General features: G+C 37.8%; 2 protein-coding genes across 2 annotated transcripts in view; both read left to right on the top strand.

Moving 5' to 3' along the window:
• Positions 1-20,415, top strand: part of LOC118273242 (lipase member H-like) — a 199,180-nt gene that overhangs the window by 45,864 nt on the left and 132,901 nt on the right. The gene's annotated exons all lie outside the window — the stretch shown is intronic.
• The window catches only part of LOC118273008 (arfGAP with SH3 domain, ANK repeat and PH domain-containing protein), a 36,866-nt gene that overhangs the window by 12,783 nt on the left and 3,668 nt on the right, over positions 1-20,415 (top strand). The window contains 14 exon segments of the mRNA XM_050699104.1: positions 1,898-2,046; positions 9,538-9,792; positions 14,547-14,792; positions 14,977-15,238; positions 15,511-15,735; positions 16,186-16,408; positions 16,943-17,123; positions 17,380-17,661; positions 17,748-17,867; positions 17,976-18,015; positions 18,018-18,170; positions 18,469-18,585; positions 19,291-19,409; positions 19,905-19,955. Of these exon segments, the coding sequence (XP_050555061.1) occupies positions 1,898-2,046; positions 9,538-9,792; positions 14,547-14,792; positions 14,977-15,238; positions 15,511-15,735; positions 16,186-16,408; positions 16,943-17,123; positions 17,380-17,661; positions 17,748-17,867; positions 17,976-18,015; positions 18,018-18,170; positions 18,469-18,585; positions 19,291-19,409; positions 19,905-19,955 (2,423 nt within the window).

Raw genomic sequence — 20,415 nt, 5'->3', positions numbered from 1 at the left:
TATATCATAGGGGAGCACCCGACACCTGCCACAATTTCCTGTTGTTAGTGACTGCATTGTGAATCTTGATTATGTACTACACATCGTGTACCTATACATATTAGTGTGCGCTCTAGCTTTTCCTCAATTAGGCACGTTGTTCATATTTCATTCGTACAGTGCTGTAGTCAAATTAGAATTTATAAACCTTCACACCTCAGTCATAACTATAGGTTGTAGGATGGCCAAACTTGGAATGATAAACTACTACATTACACAATTTCTAAGAGCGCATCTGTTTAAATAACCTGAATGAGATTAAATGCACTTAAGGGCTCGACTGTTCTATTCTTTGCAAGCTGCCGCCACTCGCTGCTGCGTTTCATAAATAGCGTTTTAGTTTTATTTTATTCTAAGATGTAATAAGTACAGGTTTGTTGAGTGCAATTCCATCGCGTGCTAGGGTTTGTTTATTGTGGTCGAGTTTAGCACCGTGCCTTAGCCCGCATCAAGCCAAACGCTCGGAACTGGTCGTGCGAGTTCGGATTGTGCGCTCGCGCAGCTGACAAGGTCGTGCGCTCTGCGAGCACGCGCTCGCAAAAACAACCAATCAAAAACACCAGCATTCCTACACAATGATGCAGTGTTTAGGTTTCGGGAAGATTGGGTCTCAGTGTTTATTTCTCAGAAATTAAAAAAGTAATGGTTTAGTTAATTTGTCTTCTACTAATTCTATGTTTCGCTTCGCCTTTTAGTTTAAAATTCACAGAACCAAATATGTAAGCACTTATTGTAAAACCTTAATGGATGTACGGCGAAGGACGTGTTCTTGGAATGTGTCCAACTATTCACCAGCGTTAATGTTTTGGTCAGCATTTTGTAGTTTACTTTTCGCACTCATAACGGCAAGATTTTATCAATACATACAGCGTGTAGGGTATATCTTTGTAACGGTTTGCTTTTTCAGTTTCGTTTGTTTCACATTCACCTACTTCAATTATGTTTTACAAGTCACGCGATCACTTTCGTTTTATGTTGAAAATCCCTTGTTATTGGCAATTTAGGTGACTGGTTTGACGGAAACCCCGCTCGAGGCTATGTAAACCTCATATTAAGTGGAAGGTTAAAGAAGAGCTTCGCGGAGAAATTGAATGGCGTGAGGTCTGCTTGCTACACCATTTAATATTCAAAAAGCGTCGGCGGGATTGAGCTAGGTAAATGTGGGCCGCGACACGGATCTCTGACGCTCATCAGTTCCCCGTCTTTATTTAGTGTTTATTTGAAACTGGACCCATGATCAGTTATTTTAAATGACCTCGAATTTCAGGCGGTAACAGTTTACAGTTCTGTTATTACTTATTAATATTCATTGATCTCGTAAAATCACGTTACTGGACATTCCTGCTGTTACTAAATTGATATTAGTTGAAAATAAAAATAAATAAAATAGCTTATAGTGAATTAACTAGTACGAAGTACTTACGAGATTGGACGAATAAAAATAAGCTGCAGTTAAGCGCAACTAACTTTTACAAGCGCTTCTCTTTATAGCATCCGGGTAAATCCGACTGGGTAACTAATTAAATGTCCGCGGCTTAAAGAAGATAAAACGAAGCTTTGTCGAACAACCTAGAAACTGTGAAACAGAATTTTTCATTGGAGGAAAATTTTTCGCGTACTGTTAATTAATTTAATTATAGAATTTGATCCTTTTAATCTATTGAGTTTTTAGTTCATTTACTCAGTGAATTGGGTTATTGGGTCATTCATTAGTCTCATTATGATTTCATTGTTGTAGGGAGTGTTTAAATCATGTCTCTACTATTATAATTAAACTGATACGCAATATTAGTTAGATTCTCTTTAACATTACCCTCATTATGACGTGCTAAATAAAATTTTATGATTTTCTGTGTAGCTCACGTGGACAATGAGATGTATCTCTCCCGGGCGCTGGAGCGTCTCGGAGGAAACGCTCTCAGCAAAGATTCGGAGCCGGACATCGGAGCCGCATTCTTCAAATTCGCTGTTGTCACCAAAGAACTGTCTGCACTCATGAAGACATTGGTAAGTTTATTACGTAATTCTTCCTTGATTATTTTTATTATGATTCGTTTGTTTTGATGTTATAATCGTTTCAATGTCAATTGTTTCGCACCCTTTGAAAGAAGATGTCTGTTTATAAACACACGAAATGAAACATGTGATATTGACCTACCGTAGAAAAAGATATTCGGTGTTGATAAGACTGTCTATATATCTAGTTTAGTTAAGATATATTATATATTTTTTGAAAACAGTTACCCACAGTTATTCAAAAGTTAATCTATATGCAGATATAGTAGACCAACTTTCTTTCGAAACGATTAACCAGCATAAGAGAAAATTCTGCATATGTAGTAGTTTACGCAAAAGAAATTAGTTCGTTCTCTAATTACTATTTGCTTCATTGCATTCAACATGTAGTTTGGTTTCAAAGAAGTCGTTGAACTGAAGATATGCCTATTGGAGAATTGTATCAATTTGGAAAAAAATATGTTAGTTATGTCACTAGTGTACGTTCAGTAAATTGTATTTAAACACTTTCGTTAAACAAGCAATCTAACATAACATATTCTAATAGACTAGTGACTAGTACAATTGATTTTCCTTGTTCGATCGTAGTTATTAAATAAACAAATACCTATAATATATTAAAATAAAAACAATTTCCAGTTCACATAATAACAGTGTCCCAGTTTGCTTGTGTTTGCACGAAACGGTAGGTAATACGGTCATCGACCGCCATAACATATATACCAGCTAAAATGTTTTACATATAATTTGAATACCGTTAAATCATATTTTTGTATATGAATGAAATAATATTAGTAGACCTCGTATCCTTACTGGTGAAAGTGGTGATGACTAGGTCTAAGCTTTCACTTTTAATATCACTTTACTGCGTACTTCCATAGACAGGTTATCAAGATGTAAGAAAACTAACCACAATCTTTTAAAATCAATCTCTGTAACCCGAGTGAACACGTGATTTGGAACATTGAACTTGTGGTAAATGTTAGAAAGTTAAAATGTCGCACGTATATCATAAAGTCCCCTGACTTTCGTGTAAAGAAAATACTACGACAGTATTTTCTATTAACTTGGTGCTATTAAGGTTGAAATATATGTGAAAATAAAATTTCCCTTTCTATAGTAAAATTCCTATTTTATAGAATTGTTGGTCCAAGTAGCTAGTATAGTCTTATATCTGCGATTCTGCTAAAGTATTAAACTCGTCACCAACTTTCTGTGCATGACAAAGTGCGAATTTATACAAGAATATTAAGTCGTTCATCAAGCCTCGATCTCAATGTAATCAGAATCCGTCAGAACAGCGAGCGGAAATTATAGTATTGAGGGAGCCTGCGGCGGATGTCTCGCAAACATCTCGTTATGAAGAGGGAGCGAGCCGACTCGAATATTAGTCCACAGACGGAATAGGCTCGTTTATACGTCACAACTCGATATTAATTGAAAATCGACGACAGTTTCATTACCGATTTATTGCTTCTCGATGACGATTTCCCTGAATCAATTCCAACTTGCAGATTGATATTTCTTTTGCTTTATTTGCCGTTACCGGTAGAGATGTTTTAATTTTTAAGTACAGACAAATTTATGTTTTCTTTGTGGTAAGTTCCAATACATTTTCTGGTTACGTTAAATTATCGGAATGCATGCATTCCATCAGTACATGCATACTGTACTGATGGATATTATTAGACGTTACCGTCGTCGTTATCGTCTCGGTAATGGAGCATTGTATTCAATTTATTATCAGGATGACATTAATCTATCCTTCCGACATAATTGATGTTATGTCCACATCCCATTAATACATTAATAGTATTGTAGTCTGGTCTGGACCATACTATGACTATTATTTGTACCTTTGTCTGCGATAAATGTTAATAATTACTTGAATACACAGCACAATTTACGTTATTCGAAGCATGAATTGGCTTCAAAAACATAACAGTCTATATCGTTACATAATACACAGAATTCCTTAAGTATTGTAATTCGATCTCCTTATTATCAATTTGAAGAATCGTCCTTCTTGGAAGGTGATACTGTTAAATATTTAAATGTCCGTTGTAACATGCGATAACTGTCGGTTGACGCAGATACCGGTGCGTAGGCGCACAGCAGATTTGCTTGTAAATGGGTCAGGGTGATGACTCGACCTGGCTAATGTTGCTAGTCAGTAAATTCGGTTGATGTTGCATCGTTAAATTCGTAAACCAAATCCTGTTTTGTGAAACGTTTACGGTTTACTTCGTGGTTATAATTACACTTTACTAATATGCTTATTTACATTCGTTCTAGCTACAAACGTAAATGGGGTGCAGTAATTGCTAGCAAAACTGATTTAATTTTCATAGAAAAAATATCAACATACGTATGCATACATAGAAGACATTGCAAAAGTAAGTGTAGGCGCGTTGAGTACACATTCTTCGGTTTTATTAATGAATATGGTCCGGATGTACAGTTCTCAAATTGACTGTTACACCCGGGGCCAACCTCGCTCCAATTCTGCAGTTCTTGTACTACGTGCCGAACACCCAACTCTATTGCGCAGAATCCTCGACCTGCCCTTGACATGTCGCTCCTTTGTCCTTCCTCATAACTCCCTGATCATGTGTAAACTTATATTTCCTCGTGAAAATCTATAAAATGCTGGAAATAGCATCGCAAGTAATAACTACATTCGTTTTATGATGCAATCGTTTAAAGCTTTCCGAAAGAAATCTGTAAAATATTGGGATTCCAGTTTGAATTAAAGCAAGCTTTTCTCAAACGCTTCCGAAGCGACTGAGTTTGAATTAGAATTGAAAGCGGCTTGGAATCGATTTATTCATTCATTGGTTCCAACTCGTATTACCTATATCTTCAAATTTTTGGATGTTCAGTGGTGATTGTGTTCATAACCATCATCTAGTGAGACGATGCTTTTGAAAAACATTATGTAAAGTAGGTTGGGTTACGTGGACAATAGGATAACAAGTTGTCACCATTTATTTATGCCTGCACACGCATATTGTTTCTCTATGGCTTCAAACGATAATAATGCGTACGAAGCCTTGTCCATTTTCTAATCACTGAACACCTGGCTCTTTGTCTTAAGCACTTGTTTTTATGTGATACTTTTTATGGGTTATATGAAACTGCATCGTTTCGAAGTAAAACTTGTCTGGAATTACTCACCGATGACTCGACAACTTGTCGCGTTTCGCATGAGGAGATTGCCGCTCTCCGCTCCGTTTACCACTCCGAATTGTGTCTGTTACAGTAATCATTATTATGTATGTCTTGTGTGTGTGTATGACTAAAGTCGCCTTAGGTGGGCTATTCATCTAGTCTGCTCGCATACTTGCTTCTACAATCATCTTATATGAACATTTTACGTGGTTTATGATCCAACATTAACACAAATATTGTCTTGATGTGGATTCCATTCGAATGATGTGCTAGTGTTTATTTAGTGTTTACATTACATGGGCGTGGTGCACGAGAAACAATAAGAAAGATTTTGCAATTCGGCCATTCTAAGCACAATTATAATATTCATTCATTTTATTAAACTCTGTTTTCTATTCTAGATATTTGTCAGACAGAAAATAGTGTTCACGTACTGATACACCGACAGTATCATTTTGTTTTAATTACAAACATCGTTCAATTGCTTCGTTTGGAAGATCATCCCTTTCTAATGTATTATTCGTTGTATTTGCTTTTAAATAATTGATTGACAAAAGCGGTGCGGAGTCCTTTAAATAATTAATTTATTAACGAGCCCTTAATAAAAGGACTTGTAAGTCCTTATACCTCATTATGTTATTCATGTGTTTTCAGAAATTAAATCATTGCTTCTATGATAGTCTTTTTCCTGAGCTGATGAAAGTTTTATTACTACAAATTAGTGTAATTATATTAATAGTAATTGACAGTATCCTATAGAATTCCATACAAATCTTTGCCGGAGTCTGTGTTTTTTGATGGGTATAACCTGGGTATGTTCTAAGCCCGAGTGAATAGGATGCTTATGGGCAGACGTGCTCCATCGTAGGCCGCATCATCACTTACCATCAGGTGAGATAGCAGCCAAACGTCGACCCATCCAATGTAAAAAAAAAACAAATGGAATATTACAAGGAATATTAGAGTTCCGTAGTGTTACTTATGTACGCAATACACATTCTTAGCGGATACATGTGAAAATATTGTGCTAAATGAATCGTGGTATTGTGGAAGAAGAATTAATTCAATTTTCATATCAACAGCTTCGGATGCAATCAACAAAAGTTGGACCTGTGTGGCGTGCTTTAGTTTAAATTCAATTCGAAATATTCATGAAATTAGTTTTTGAACTTTTCTCTCTGGATAACTAGTAAATTAATTTTGTTAATTTCCATCTGCACTTCTGCTTCTATATTTTGTTGATTGTGTTTTATATGAATGAAAGAACATGTAACTAATAATTAACTATGCAGGTTCCTGTCCTTCTTCCAAAACAATAGTTCTTCTATTTAAGGTAATGAATGTTAGATATAATTCCTTAATCAATGAGTATTGAAAGAAAAGGATTGACATGTTGGTATCTCATTCCGAAAATGTTTGGGATGGCATTTAGATAATGAATGCAATGTAAACAAACATCTTTATAGCAAGGGCAATTTCACTTAGCACATTTTTATGCTAAATAATAGTGCTAATGCAAAAAGATCGCGGTAAAAAAATCACTTCTCCGATGAAAATGATGATTTTTGAATATCTGATATCAGCAGATAAAAATAAATATTTATCGGAATCGACGACGCTTATCGAAATCAAACAAAATTGAAATGAGGTTCCAATGTTCTTGTCATTCATAAAAAATATTGCCTTTGTAAGCAGGTATTGGTTTCAATTTTCAATTACCGTACGCGATTCAGAGTCGTTGTAGTATTCTGTGGTCGTAGCTCAATATCTTAAAACCAATAATAAAAGGGCATATTTTACATACAATTCTTAAATTCGTTCATTTGTTTCTTCATCGACATTATTGGTTTATATTAGCTTACTAGCAAACCCAGCGAACTTGATTTGCTTATTTTTAGATTGATGTTAAAACGATTTTTTCTGCTTTTCTCTTGAATTTTCTTTGCTATACACCTCACGGAGCCCGAGACCTTTCCATCGAATGCAAAACTATTGAAATCGGTTCCTGCGTTCTGGAGTCAGCTTCATGAGAAAATTCGACTTATTTTATACTAAAGACGTCTTGCGTTGTTTATTGACACACAATATAAATTTTCGCCTAATGAATTTTGATTGTTGTATTGTGAAAACCGTCTCGGTATTCCGTTTCTTATCAACAATGCTAACAAAAGAAGTGTTTAGTTGTTTATGTATCCGATTTAGATGACTAACTATTCTATGGGGTTTAATCGTTAAAGTTACCGATTACCTCACCGTGGGGAAAAACGTATTCAATTATTTTGTGGTATGAGTAACAACATTACTGGTGTTTTAGCGTGTGACTCTGCATTACCATACAATATGGTAAAGCGTACGGATCGCACGTGCTCTCAATTCAAACAATGATCATTGTTACACCACATAAACAAGTACAGTAAAAACTTCGCTTTGCACCTATTTTGTACTTCAATTAATTTTGACGTTCACATCAAACTGAATGATATCCAGATTATATGACGATGGTGGTTTTATAGTAAGTATCAAACGTAATCCTTGAGAAATTACAAGATAACTGATTAACTGCATTGGTGATGTTTCGATGATTCATGTTGTTGTTAATTGTGCGATTAGGAAGCTGCTAATAGGTTGGGGTTTGGTTTAAAAAAATGTTCGTTGATTTGATTTTTTCAATAAAAAATTCAATAAGTATGCTTAATTGGTAACGTAATTTGTTTTGTTTATAGATATTTAATAGGGTTTCTAGAAAGAGTTCAAAATGTTTGCTGTGCTGTCGTTATTTTTATTGTCTTTGGATCAACACGATATTTTGGTCGGCGATCTTTCTCACGCTGCCCTTAAGAATTCGATCCCGTGACACTTATGCACCTTCGCAGAACGCGGAAAGCGAAACCTCGTCAGTAATTCAATTCAGATAAGCGTTTCGCGATTAATCGAGCATGGTCATGACGTGCTGCGATGGGAGTATCGCGTGCGGATAACATTGTGTCCGAGTATCGAGCTGTTATCAAGATCGGGCCAGATTGCACTTCCAGCCCGCAGCTACCACTATGCGTACTGTGTACAATAAGTTACTTCATTTGATTGACCTTCAGAAAAGTGAATTTCTCCCGGCTATCGATTTTCTTATAACTCATTCTATGTCATTTACCAAAAAAAAATTGGTGGCGACAAGAGAAAACAATGCGTTTTCATTAAAATTATTTGTTGTTTACTTGTCCTATTAAAATAGTGTTTACAAACGACTTTTCCCTTATTCGGTAGCTAGTAGCCCCAGTTACGCGATAATAAATATTAATTAATTATCAACCTGTTGGAATTGAAAAAACTGTACAGTGAATGCCCTCCACGTTCTCCCTCACTGTTACCTAAACAGAGTTACGTACATAGTACATTATTTAGTGACACGTCTTACGTTATTTATTTGTTGGCATTTTGGAAGTTGGACCGTTAACCCGTTTAGGTACATAGTAAGATTTACGATGTCTCGCTTCTGGCAATAAATTAAACGTAAACATGGCCACAGTTTTCCTGCGACGATATAATTAGCGGAACATTCAATGACCAGCAACAATGTTCCGGAAGGGTTTCATTGTATACTTCAACCCTTTGTCCCTCATTGCCTCCCGAGTCTCGTCTGTCACAGACGCATTCGCTTCATTGATTCCATAATCGACCCTCCGGGAATGGAGGCTCATAGCGTGTTGACTTTTTGTTCTCAACCGTTTAATTACTTTATCTGCTCAACTCATTATTGTAACTGACGGTCTTAATGAAGTGGCATGCCTCGTTAGTTTTACTTCTCATGTAACAATACAATAATAGTTATCTAAGCAGTTGTTATGATGTAATTGCATAGTAACCATAAAATATATTGGTGCGTTTTCTTGTTATTATATTCTGTATAGAGGTCAAGGTTTGTGTTTGATATTCTTCTGCCAATTTTGATGCTTATTCATATATCCAAATGGACATTAAGATTTCTCAATCTGGCATCATTATTCAGTTCATGACGTTGGTTGGCGCCTATTCAGGCGATGCATTTGCAACCTCGTGAAGCGTTTTGTCTGTCAAACTACACTTATGTGGCAACTATGGCAACACATCGCAGTTAAATGACTAGGAATGCAGCTGTTGTGCAACATGATAAACTGTATACAGTTTCGGATAGCTGTGACATCTTTTGTTTAAATTCTATTCATCCTTTATGTCGCCAAAAAACGTTTTTAAAGACTTCTTTAAGCTTATTAGTATCTCAACAAAATGTAACTGCTTTTGTATGATGGAAAATAAAAATCCGTCTTTTTGTTCCAGATGCAAAATATCAATAACATCGTCATGTTTCCCGTCGATAGTCTTCTAAAAGGTGATCTTCGAGGAGTGAAGGGAGATCTGAAGAGACCGTTTGACAAAGCATCCAAAGACTATGAGTCAAAGTACCTGAAAATTGAAAAGGAAAAGAAATCCCAGGCGAAGGAGGCTGGTCTCATCCGAAGTGAGGTGACACCTGCGGAGATAGCAGACGAGATGGAGAAAGAGAGGAGACTGTTTCAGTTGCAAATGTGTGAGGTGAGCATACTTAAAAGGAAATTAAAACTGCTATTAATATACAATAGGTACCATTAACTTGTGTTACGTAATAAGTGTTAGGAACGGAGCAAACAAATCTCTGTATATTTAGTCTTGATGAGCTTCAAATATAAATAAAACTCACCATTTGTTTACTTAACTTCTTGCTCCTTATTTGTTTTATGTGGCAGCTTTATTACATCTTAGTGCCTCTGCTGAGTTTTACACACATGTGCCGCAAGAAAATTTAGTGTCGATTCCGATTTATTTATCTGGTCATCAACTAAAACGTCCGAAAAATATCATGACTCCGATTAGGTCATATGTAAACTATTCAGTAGAATAAATAAACTATGTCTTGTCTTAATGATATCATTCTCCTAGTTTCGCTTTTATGGCTGTAAGATACGATCACTAACTTGGCAAATACGTCCATCTTAGCACCGTTTTAAGTAATTCCGACGCTAATCCATTGCAAAGTTTATGATGATTATCGTGAACACACGAGGATTATAAATTACTCGGTTATGCGATTCGTGGAACAAAAAAACATTCTTCTTTTAAATTAGGGTTCAAATATCAGGTTGTTTTGCCTTTGTTTTTAAAGAACCTTTTAAATACTCTTCCACGAATTGCCCGACTGAGCCGACTGACATTTGGCCGGTAGCCGAGCTAAGCCAAAAGGTGGATAATTAATAATTGGTGGTGAACAATTTGTGGCTTCATTTCACACGCCCTGTGGGCAGGACCTGTTGGTCGGTTACCAATTACATAAGTCAGGTTATACTTAAACTCAGCTATAGGTATACCAAAGCGTTCTCATTACGCTTTGTAAATGATCGCTCTGGGGCTAACAGCTCGTAACAAATGGCAGCACTTTGTTAGATAAAAGGAACATTCTGAATGTAGAATATGAATTTCATATGTAGGTAGAGGTACGCAGAGGTCGCAGTTCTATACTCATAGGTAGTACGTGTAAAACCCATGCTTATTTTTGTAAACAAACACCCCGTTTGTTGTCACGTCAATTATTCAATGGGATTTCGGTCCCACTGATTCTGACAGGAAGCTAACGTTAACACTGGTAGACACATTTCTGTGTGAATGACCGACATAACCATAACCCGACCACCATACTTCACGCATTACTCTCGTATGTCCACTCCGCAGATACAAATACAGCGCTAATTAATGAAACAGATCGCGTGACAGCTGTTAATGAGCGTGCCAGTCACACGTGCACTTATTGCTGATGTATGGCACTTTGCAAGCATTGCTTTTGATGTTTCAACTTAATGAACGTGCCCCAAATCATAATATATCAAGTTGCCGATATTATCAAAAGCTTTTCGATTGAATTAGCTCGAAGTATTTTTGCCTATTTGAAATCACTACTAAATTAAAAATGAGTGTCACTCTACTCAAAGTATTACATATTATTAAACAAGAAGATACTTGTGAGGTTTACTTGCAAGATAAGCTCAACAAAGCGTGCTTCAAATAAAGACGTAGCCTTTGTTCTCGTATAACTACAGCCAGCCAGGAGTAATGACCGAAAAATAACTGTCAGAGGCGTACATTATGTGCAAGGCTTCTGCCCTAGAATGCAATTAACAATGCGTGTGTGACAATATATTTGTCCACGACAGCCATTTACCTACGTAACGTTCTGCCTCCATACCATAGCTGTAGCAATAGCAGGCATTGTGGACTCCACTAGTGCCGTTATGCACATAACCTGTGGCTGCGAAAGGTCGTATGTTCGTTGGCAATGACACTGGCGAACAGTTACATTAAACGCACGTTGCCAAAATTCTATTGTTCAATACGATATACTTATTCATGGGAAAGTTCGGTGCCAATGCTTATGATTAGCTTTGTATTAAAGACAATAAATTCACTTATGTAATTATAAATATGTAAGATTTAATTTGCTAGCCAAATGAATGCAGAAGAGAATATCGATATTTCTAATTATAACAAAGAAATTATGCATCGTTATCTGGAAATTGATTGTTGCATTGTTAGTTATGCAGTCCTTGCCCCTTGCACCTGAATAGTACAATCAATAAGTAGAATACGACGAATATCGAATAAATTTTGCGGTATCGTAATGTTTGCATTTACATAAATGATAGCTGTAGTGATAAGATAAAAATATTATGCTGTTATTAGCAAATATTGCAACGCCACGCTTCTATTTAAGTAATAACAATAATCGCTATCGATATTATCCGAATTTTGTAAGTCTAACTTTTTAATTTTAACAAATAGTATGGTGTACTCCTGGTCAAGCACAATATTTGTTATAAATGATCCATTATTAGCGTCTCTGAAGGTGTTATAAATCACTTCTGAAATTTTAGTAAAATACGGCAATTCTTAGTCCCTTTTAAGCCATAAACTGTAAGTGAGTGCCAATCGTCTCTTGCATAACATATGCGTCTATCTGCGGTGCAGAATGCAATGCCAAATGTCTCGGTAAATATCTTTAGCTGTGACAAACTTGCCAAATGGCAGTAGACAAAGTTCACGGGCGGATTGCTAAATCACGACTGGTAATCGAGCTTCATCATTGCAGACTGAATAGGGCATTCGAAACAATTGAAGTCTTTCAAAAGTCTAGTCTATTGCGATGAAATTGCTAGGTATATAATATATCGTAGCGTATATAACTATATCGCGATATAACTACAATGAAATTGCTGCGTAACGTCTAGAGCAAAAATGATGGAAAAATGCAGATAGTTGCTTCATGATCAATATCTAAATTGGCATAATCAATTCATCCTTAAATACCACTTGCTGGTTTGCCGAAAAATAATTCTGCAATTTCCATTCCAACTCGAAACACTTTTCAAAGCAAAATATTTTCGTTTTTCATCAACACCATACTCGGTTTTGCAAGCTTTATTTTCCGTATCATTGAGTTTTTTTTTCGTTCCGATAACATTGCTTTCTGACGCTGCAAGAGTAATGACCTGCGAAACGCAACCCAAACCTTTTTGGAGTGGTTTTGGTACTCTACCAAGTGTATAAAAGGATTTTCCTGTATGAAGAGGCTATATTTACAGTTTATGCAATATATTTATGTAGAAATCCACCATCGGAAATATTGTTCAATAAACTCTACACCTCTTTGCCAAGCATTAAAGGGGTAGGTACTAAAATGCTGACCATAATAAAATTATGGAATTAATTTTACAACCATGTAAGAAAATATTGCCAGTTACTTAAACATATTTGCTACAGTGCTAGCTAAGTATTCGTTATGAGGAAAAACTAAGAAGTAAAGAATGATTTGTTAAGTTAGCGTGTATAGTTAAGTACCTATGTCTCTGACCGCATATTTCCGGGCGATTCTTAACCTAAATTGCTTCATTTCAGTAACTGTGAGGTTAAGCAAAATGCTAATAAAAAACATTTATGGTATTTTAAAGCAAGTGATTCATAAATGCATATTTCTACTCTTTTCAGTAGGTAAATTATTATTCATTGCTAACCTGAACAGCTGTTTTCAGAATGTCCTATAATTTCTAAATTCCCTTGATTTATTATGCACGTATTATGCATATTACTCAGCTAGTTTTCCTTTGTCCTGCGGGCGAAGTCGCGGGTAAGAATAACTAAGCACTATAATTTCAGCACGTTCAATGAACTTCATTGATTGAATCATGTACCTGTCTACTACAGACGTTTATATGCAAGCTATCTTATTGCTTACTTAAGACAATTCCTTCGGCTCAATTAATTTATCGAGACTGTCCAATTAACTGGCCGTTCTTTATTTACGGTATAGGTATCTCTGTTTGTTGTTCTTCCGAAGTAATCATATTGGGCTGATGTTCTGCCTTACGAACTTCCGTTCCCGTTTTAACTTGGTAGGTATTTCGTTCCGTAAAATATTTGACTGTTCGACAAATAAGAAAGTTGACGACTTGTTTCAGAGCAATAATGAGATTTTAGATTGAATGAAACAGAGAAGTCCCTTAGTCTCTTTGGTAGATAGGTTAATCTTTCCCGGAGCTGTGGTAACTTACTTCTTTTGTCAGATGCTAAAAAAAGAAACCTAGAAGCAGTGTGGTGGTAGGGTCGGTGCGGTACAGAGGAGGCGCGCGTCAGGTCGACGACCGGCCTTGCGCCGCGCAGGGCCGACGACGCGCTGACCCTCGCTTTGTTCCACGTCTCACTCGGTGCAAATACCGCCTCGGCCACAACATACCCACAGCCCACGCATTCACCTCTGTTAACACTATAATAAATACCACAATGCGGCGTGCAACAGCCGCGGCCAGCGTAGCAACTTACAAGCCCCCCAGTTCCCTCTAGGAAAACACTGAAGCTCTAACTTAAACAAAACTGAATGCTAAGTTAAATAGGCAAATTGCCAACAGTTGTGCAAGGTCGCGGGCTGAGCTTTATTATTATTACACAACTCCGCAAGACAAATCTGGATCCACTATATCGCGAATGCGCGTGCGCGTGCGTCATCAAGTGTAATTTTAACTCGCGGAAGGGCACGTAGTAGTAATATCGCTGCGTTTCCACAGTCCCGGGTGCCGCTCGTGTCTGTCTGGCGTCCCATTAGACACGGTCTCTGATGAAGTAATAAGCATGCCCGTGCCCACGCGATGTTTTCGGCGTCGTTCTGTCTACTCAACAAACTGGCTTCATTCCATTTTTGATCGTTGTTGTGACTGCCCCTGCTCAAGAGATATCTCAACGTGAAAACTAAACAAACACTGTTGTTGCAGTACCTGATAAAGTTCAACGAAATAAAAACGAAGAAGGGGATCGAGCTGCTCCAACACTTGGTGGAGTACTATCATGCGCAGACGAACTATTTCCAAGATGGCCTCAAAACAATCGAGCACTTTGGCGTGTACGTCGCAGATTTGAGTGTACAACTACAGAAGATCCGGCAACAGCAAGACGACGAACGACGGAGGTTATTAGAGCTGAGAAACATGCTGCGAGCAGCTGCACCACAAGACAGAGAGGTATGACTTTTACTGTCAACGTTATTTTCTACTCGTGCGACTTTTGAAATTCACGATGAGTTGCCAGATATTTGTAATCTCGGCGCAGTTGTAGAGTTCGCTTACAGACGGATAGTTTGTTGGAAATGTATAGTAAGTTGTATTGTGCTTTCTACTATCTAACTAAAGTATGTCCATGTTCCAGGTGGTGTCCTCTGTCGGTGGCTACTCTCTGCATCAAATGCAAGGTGACAAGCAGCACGGAGTCAGCCGGAGTGGCTACTTGCTCAAGAAGTCAGAAGGCAAGGTGCGCCGCGTTTGGCAGAAACGCCGGTGTCGAGTAACTGCGGAAGGTTTCCTGGATATCTTCCACGCAGACGAGAACAAAACTCCAGCGAGGGTCAACCTCCTCACATGCCAAATTAAAGTAGCCGCTGAAGACAAAAGGGCGTTTGATCTAGTCTCATGTGAGTATAAATAATATCATACTTGATAGTTGAAGCACAACTACCAAGATTAACTTATTTGATCGAGCTAGTTAGAAACTTGTGCAGTTAACAGAAGTTGGGATCCCGATTCCACGCGGGAATAAGTTTTACGAGTTAGATAACTTTCATTTCATAATATATTACAGCATCTGATCCAATTACGAACTCGGAACTGGCGGTTATAAATAAACTCCTCAATTATTAAGTAATAGCGTTTGCTTTACCTGATGCAACTGACTGTCTTTCTTCAGACAACCGAACGTACCACTTCCAAGCTGACGACGAGAATGAGCAGCGAGCGTGGACGTCAGTGCTGGTGAACTGTAAGGAGGGGGCTCTGATGAGGGCCTTCCACCAGCAGGCCGGCGAACCCAATGACTCCGGACACTCCCTGCTGGACCTGCAGCGCTCCATCATCAGGGCCGTCAGGGCCATGCCCGGCAACCAAGTGTGCTGTGATTGTGGCTCAACTAATGGTGCGTTTTATTTCAAACTGAGAATATTTTAATCAACGTTTACCTACTCCCACTCCACTGATTTAGCAACTAATCATTATCGTGATATCTGACACCAACGCCTTGTTTACTTTTAGAGCAATTATTGTATAACTTAACCATAACATAAGATTCAATTTTTTTTTTTTTGTAATTATCGCAATGATGATAACATACACAGAATTTTATTTTTTAAATAATACTTTTATTTTAGGGATGTCCTTGATTTACATTTATATTATGATTACTTTATCCAAAGCGACATTTGATAGGAAGAGGATTTCCCCCTTATATGACATTGACTTTTATTTTGATAAAACATTGTCCACCATACACTTTTAAGGCTTATGCACAATAAAAGCTTACAAATAGAATAATAAAGAGTTTCCGATCATCTTCCCTAATTTAATATCATATTTCTTTTTATTCTAGATCCAACGTGGTTATCAACAAACTTCGGTATAATAGTGTGCATAGAATGTTCGGGAAGTCATCGTGAGTTGGGCGTGCATATATCTCGCATCCAGTCTCTGACACTGGACAGACTGAGCACGTCGCAACTGTTGCTCGCGCGACACATGGGCAACCAGATGTTCAATGAGATCATGGAGAACACGCTCGATGAACGGGATAAACTTACACCTGAAAGTTCCATGTAAGAATTCATCTGATTATAGTTGAAATTTTAACTACTATTTTTTTTATGAACGAGCCGACGTATCACCTGATGGTAAACAATCGCCGCCGCCCATGGACGCTTAAAACACCAGAGGCGTTACAAGTGCGTTGCCGGCCTATTGGGGGTTAGGAATTTAAAGGTTGTTGGGGAATCGGGGATTGGGAAGATTACTATGAAACATTATCCTCTAGTTGGATAAGAATACAGTAGAACTCCAATTATCCGAATTAATGCGGACCGGGACCCATTCGGATAATCGGATTTTTTTTAAAAAAATTGCCATTGAATAGAATAAAAGCTACGTTATGATATTGCACTATTTTTTTATTGAATTAAATGAAAGAAACATGAAATTTTCAAGAAGACCCGTCAAGTCAAGACTTCACGCGCAAACACTGGCTTCGCGGGGGAGAATAATAGCGCACTTAGACTTTTTTGGTCGGAGTTCGGATAATTGGAGTTCTACTGTAAATAGTTTTGTAAAGTTTTCTCTTGATAAACTATTTCCAGGGAGGAGCGTCTAAGGTTTATCCGCGAGAAATACGTGTACCGAGCGTTTGCCGCGCAGACATGTTGCGACGCGGCCGAGAGGCTGTCGGAGGTGGAGCACGCCGTCAACAACGGACATCTGCAGAACTTGTTGCAGGCGTACGCTGAGGGAGCCGACCTCGCTGCACCACTGCCTGGCTCGGTAAATATAAAAAATGTGCTTAATCTATTATGCTGCGCAATTTTTTGCGCAATTTGCGCAACTACATAGTGAGATTTGCGCAATTTGCGCAACTACATAGTGAGATTTGCGCAATTTGCGCAACTACATAGTGAGATTTTGCGCAACTTTAGGTAAATATCTATATTTCTATAACAGTTACGTCGGTCTGTAAAACAAGTTCAGATACAAATCTTACTAAGAGTAATGGTTAATGATCAAGTTTGTCCACTTACAGGATCTTGGCGAAACATCACTACACTTGGCGATCTCGCGTGAGATTGGCGATGGATCTTCTTTACATATAGTCGATTTTCTAGTCCAAAACGGTGGCTCGCAACTGTTGGACAAGCCCAATTCTCAGGGTATGACCGCGTTACATTTATGCGCCGCCACCGACAGAACTGAACCTATGAAGTTATTGCTCAAGGCTGGGGCTGACTCCACTATCAAGGACGCCACCGGCAGGACCGCCTTGCAGATAGCGAGGCAATATGGACACTTAGGATGTTTAGAATTGGTATGTATGATTTTAGTAATATTTAACGGTACCTTTTATGCCACATTTTATATGTTGTATCTTATTGATGGAGTTATTACTTCCAGTTGGAGAATGTGGATAAACGAGAGAAAAGCATATTTGAGAATATCAACATAGACTGGAACTTATCACACGATGATGGCTCAACAGACTTTTCTGACGACGACACCGTTATTGACGAGAGGGTAAGTTTTATAGAGCATACTATAAGCAGCAACTACTGTATGTAAAATTAATAGTAGAGAACATACATTCTAAAGAATATATTAATAACTTTTCATATGAATTTACAGCAAAATGGCAGTTTAACACCAGAGAAGAAGTGTCCGCGGTCTCGCCCCCTTCGTACGCGGGCGGCGCGGTCCTGTCGTCGGCGGAGCGGGTCGCGGCGGGGGACTCGCCCGTGCTGCGCTCGCGGTCCTCCACCTGCGACTCGCTGCACCACGCCCCGCCCACACCCACCACACTACCCAGGAAACCTAACGTCTGTGAGTATCTTTGGCAACGACTATATCTGTGTAGAGTTTCATTCTAAGGTTTAGGAATTGTTCGTGCTCTTTATCCACATCATTAGCCTTAAAACTTCCAATATTTAATGTAGACTTCCATTTCATGTGATGGTTTATTAAAATCCCCTCGGTAGACAGTATAAACATATTGCTATCTGTTCCTCGACGGCTGCTTAGTCAAACTGTGTTAGTGGTCTCATGAAGTATAAATTGTTACTTTTTAAACGACTAGTGTTCTAGTAAACCGATGCAATGTAATAATACCCCCTCCCCCCAGACAACATGGGCAGCCTGAAGAAGCGCGCGGCCCCGCTGCCGCCGGGCGTGTCGCTGGCGCCGCCCGCGCCGCGCGCCTCGCCCTCGCCCTCCGCAGACAACGCACGCTCTCTGCACGGTAACTATATTTTTGATGTCCCACCTACATGCCAATGAGTGCCTACCATTTTATTGCTCACCAAATGGCCCTAGTGCTATAGACGTTATGCTGAAAGTTAAGTTCCACTCCGTATTTTTTATCTATCCTCATGACACAATGGTGACTCATTACTAAAATAAAAAAAAACGTTGAAAAGAATGAACTAAAAATATATTAAAAATAAGGTGCATTCGTTCTAAAATATTCTTATCAGAAATAATCTTGAACTTGCATGTCTACTTATTGATTACAGTGTAATATCTTATCTTATCCCTATGCTTGATCGCTAGGTTTAGTACATTTCACGATAAAACGATTTATTTACAGAGACGAAATTGATTAAAGCTTCACGTAATTTTGTTATCGAATTAGTAGCTAAGACCTAGAACTAGAACTAGAACTAGACCGCTAATATCTGTTTCAATTTCATCGCAACCACAAATTTGTCTAGAAGTATATTATGTAAATAAAAAATAAATAAATAATAAATGTATACTTTTTGTGTTGCTCACTTTCCCTCAAAAAGTTTCTTATTTTATGAACATTTGTGGACTTGTATGAAACAATTGTTAACTTCTAAATACTACCTACTCATTACTTGAAAGAAACCAAAATAACTACATGTTGGTTAGGAATATTGCATTTAAAACAATAGTTACTTATCCACATTATCCCCCTTGGCAGTGACAGGCGGCGTAGTGAAGGTCCGCCCGGCGCAGCCCCCGCCGACGCCGCCGACGCCGCCGCCCGCGCTACACAACGGGGCGCACCATCGGGACGAACCCACCCCGCCACCGCGCAAGGTATTTATTCTCTGCAGATATAATAACAAGCCATCATTTATTTTACATGTATTTTGGAAATGGGAAACATTTTATATTTGGAAACATGTGAGGTTTGTAGGTACTCAAATATTCATTCTTGTTTGGAAATAGTACAAGATAACTTACAATTATAAAAAAATATGAACAAATATAAGATTCATTAAAGTACCGACTACCTACAAACTTCGTGGAAAGGATCATCAACTAATAGTCTTATTTTACCCCATCATGATTGATAAAATGAAGGGGTTGTTGGTTAAATTGTAAATCATATTTTTGCGCTTATGGATTATATCATTGGTATACATTCTTTGGGTACATATAAAAGATGGTAAAACAATGTAAATATATTGGTAGCTACTAATGTAACAAATATGATTGCAAAGGTAGGAATATCTTACTAAAACAAATTAAATGAATAGCTACTAACATAATTTTGAAACTAGTACAGGGTTATATTTGTTTTTGCTACAGAAGAAAAATAGATTGCACCTGGAAAAGGCTGTGAAAGCGAAACTGAAAAGGGTAACGAACGTCAGACAAACGAACTTAGTGTACTTACTCGCTTACCCTTGTTTGATTTACGCCCTTTGTCATTAATAATGTTGTTTTAATTTTTTATTGTCAAGAGAACGCCGACAAAATTTGAAATTACTACTAAACCACGAATAACAATGAATACTCACATCATATCGGAGCTAAACAAAATTACGCACGCTATTTTGGCTTTTATGACAAACGAGTTATCCATAACAGCTTGAAATAGCCGATTCATGTTATTTGCGTGGCTTGGATTCCTTTCTGTTGGCTAAATGGAGGAATCTTTATACATTTGGCAAAACAATGCTCTTGACAATTGGTCCCTACATCTACACCATAAACTATGCATTACACACTAACTATGTGTACTTTATGGATATTTAATTTTATCCTCACTGCATGTTGTTTATCTAACAGCTTTCGGCTTTCTTGTATTTTAATAAAC

Source organism: Spodoptera frugiperda, chromosome 15 (genome assembly GCF_023101765.2).
Source record: "Spodoptera frugiperda isolate SF20-4 chromosome 15, AGI-APGP_CSIRO_Sfru_2.0, whole genome shotgun sequence".
Lineage (NCBI taxonomy): Eukaryota > Metazoa > Arthropoda > Insecta > Lepidoptera > Noctuidae > Spodoptera > Spodoptera frugiperda.
Note: the sequence above shows the minus strand (reverse complement) of the source record. Positions and strands in the feature narration are given on the sequence as shown.